General features: G+C 56.6%; 1 protein-coding gene across 1 annotated transcript in view; it reads left to right on the forward strand.

Annotated features, from left to right (window-relative positions):
• ATP13A1 (ATPase 13A1) overlaps nucleotides 1-1,987 on the forward strand; it is a 30,044-nt gene extending 28,057 nt beyond the window's left edge. Inside the window, exons 21-23 of the mRNA XM_017742321.1 lie at nucleotides 46-242; nucleotides 1,239-1,386; nucleotides 1,876-1,987. Of these exons, the coding sequence (XP_017597810.1) occupies nucleotides 46-242; nucleotides 1,239-1,385 (344 nt within the window). The 3' untranslated portion in view covers nucleotide 1,386; nucleotides 1,876-1,987. The remainder of the gene's footprint in view (nucleotides 1-45; nucleotides 243-1,238; nucleotides 1,387-1,875) is intronic.
• The last annotated feature ends 808 nt before the right edge of the window (nucleotides 1,988-2,795 follow it).

Below are 2,795 nucleotides of genomic sequence, written 5' to 3' on the forward strand. Positions count from 1 at the left end.
TCTTTCCTGATTCCTAACTCCCAAAATCCCCATTTTTTCCCTCAGTCTGCCACGTGATCAAGCAGGGCCGCTGCACGCTGGTCACAACCCTGCAGATGTTCAAGATCCTGGCCCTGAACGCGCTGGTGCTGGCCTACAGCCAGAGCGTGCTCTTCCTGCAGGGCGTCAAGTTCAGCGACCTCCAGGCCACGCTCCAGGGGCTGCTCCTGGCTGGATGCTTCCTCTTCATCTCCAGGTCTAAGGTGGGAGCCGGGAATTCCGTGGGAAAGGGGTTGGAGTAGGAAAATAATCCAAAAAAAAAAAAAAAAGGTGGGATTTTGTCCTCAGGAAATGCCATTTATGGTGAGAAAATGGCGGTGTCTGAAGGGGGAGGAGTGGGAATGGGGTTTGGAATGGCTCCTGAAGCTCCAGATCCAGATCTGGGTCTGAGGTGGGAGCCGGGAGTTCTGTGGGAAAGGGTTGGAGTAGGAAAAAAATCAAAAAAAAATAAAAAAAGGGGGGTTTTGTCCTCAGGAAATGCCATTTATGGTGAGAAAATGGCGGTGTCTGAAGGGGGAGGAGTGGGAATGGGGTTTGGAACGATTCCCAAAGCTCCAGATCCGGATCCTGGTCTGAGGTGGGAGCTGGGAGTTCCATGGGATCTGGGAAAATTAGGGAAAAAGGGGGTTTTGACCCAAAAAAAATCCCGTTTCTGAGAGAAATTTCCAATCCCTGATGGTGGTGGGGAGGGATTTTGTGTTCCCCTGGATTTGGGATGATCCCGGAGCTCCAGATCCGAGGTGGGAGCCGGGAATTCTGTGGGAAAGGGGTTGGGCCACCCCAGTCCCACCAGGATTAGGGAAAAAGCCCCTTTTTCCGCCCCAAATCCCCATAATTTCGCTAAATCTCCATTCCCTGCTGCTGGCAGAGCGGGAATGTTGGATTTGGGATGCTCTCAAGGCCATTCCTCCCCTCAGGATCTCACTTTTTGGGATGAGCAGCAGCAAAAGTTGGCAAGGCCCAAAAACGAGCAAAAAAAGACCAAACCGGGGCTTTTCCATGGAATTCTGGAATCCTGGGATGGCTTGGCTGGGAAAAAGCCCCAAAACCCCAACTCTCCCTGGGATCAAAGCGACCCCAAACCCCCCCCAGACCCCAAATTCCCCCAGAATTCCCTAAAATCCCTTCAGGCTTTGGAGTCCCAGCCATCCCAGCCCAAATTCCTCCTTCTTTCCTTTCCTTTTTTTTTGTCCTTCCAGCCCCTGAAGACTCTTTCCAAGGAGAGGCCTCTTCCCAACATTTTCAACCTCTACACGGTGCTGACGGTGCTGCTGCAGTTCCTGGTGCATTTCCTGAGCCTGGTGTTCCTGTACCGGGAGGCGCAGGCCCGCAGCGACCCCAGGTGAGGCCTTCATCCCAAAAAATTCCGAGATTTTCCCCAATTCCTGCCATTCCTGAGCCTGGGCAGTTCCTGGTGCATTTCCTGAGCCTGGTGTTCCTGTACCGGGAGGCGCAGGCCCGCAGCGACCCCAGGTGAGGCCTTCATCCCAAAAAATTCCGAGATTTTCCCCAATTCCTGCCATTCCTGAGCCTGGTGTTCCTGTACCGGGAGGCGCAGGCACAGAGTGACCCCAAAATTCCCGGATTTTCCCCAATTTTTGCCATTCCCAAGCCTGGATCTGAAACCACAGGCCCGGAGTAGGCCCAAGTGAGGCCCTGATCCCAAAAATTCCGAGATTTTCCCCAATTCCTGAATGTGGGATTCCAGTACTGGGAAGTGCAGGCCTGCAGTGACCCCAGGTGAGGCTCTGAGCCCAAAAATTCTGGGCTTTTCCCCAATTTTTGCCATTCCCAGCCTGGATCTGGAACCACAGGCCCGGAGTGACCCCAAGTGAGGCCTTAATCCCAAAAATTCCCGGATTTTCCCCAATTCCTGCCATTCCTGAGCCTGGTGTTCCTGTACCAGGAGGCGCAGGCCCGCAGCGACCCCAGGTGAGGCCCTGAGCCCCAAAAAATTCCGAGATTTTCCCCAATTTTTGCCATTCCCAAGCCTGGATCTGGAACCACAGGCCCAGAGTAGGCCCAGGTGAGGCCCTGATCCCCAAAAATTCCAGGATTTCCCCCAATTCCTCGCACTTCTCTGGGAATTCCATCCCTCGGGCTCACTCCAGGCCTCATCCCCAGGAATTCCCACAGAACCCCGGGAATTCCCCTTTTCCTGCTCCAATCCCTTCCTCGGGGCCGACTCTGCCCTCCAAAGGGGGATTTGGGGAGGGAGCCGCTCCGGGGTGGATCCGGGCTGGATCTGGGCTGGATCCGGGCTGGATCTTGGATGGATCCTGGGGTGGATCTGGGCTGGATCCGGGCTGGATCCCGGGGTGGATCTGGGGTGGATCCCGGGGTGGATCTTGGATGGATCTGGGGTGGATCCGGGGATGGATCCCGGGCTGGATCCGGGCTGGATCTTGGATGGATCCGGGCTGGATCTGGGGTGGATCTGGGGGTGGATCCTGGGCTGGATCCAGGGTGGATCTCCAGGGTGGATCCCGAGGCTGATCCTGGGCTGGATCCAGGCTGAATCCCAAGGCTGATCCCGAGGCAGATCCCGGGGTGGATCCTGGGTGGATCCTGGGCAGATCCCGAGGCTGATCCTGGGTTGGATCCCAGGCTGATCCCGGGCTGATCCCAGCCTGGATCCCGGGCTGATCCGAGGCTGATCCTGAGGCTGATCCCAGCCTGGATCCCGGGCAGATCCCGGGTTGGATCCTGGCCTGGATCCCAGGCAGATCCCGGGGCTGATCCCAGCCTGGGTCCCG

This window comes from Corvus brachyrhynchos, unplaced genomic scaffold, assembly GCF_000691975.1.
Source record: "Corvus brachyrhynchos isolate BGI_N302 unplaced genomic scaffold, ASM69197v1 scaffold248, whole genome shotgun sequence".
NCBI classification, from domain to species: Eukaryota; Metazoa; Chordata; class Aves; order Passeriformes; family Corvidae; genus Corvus; species Corvus brachyrhynchos.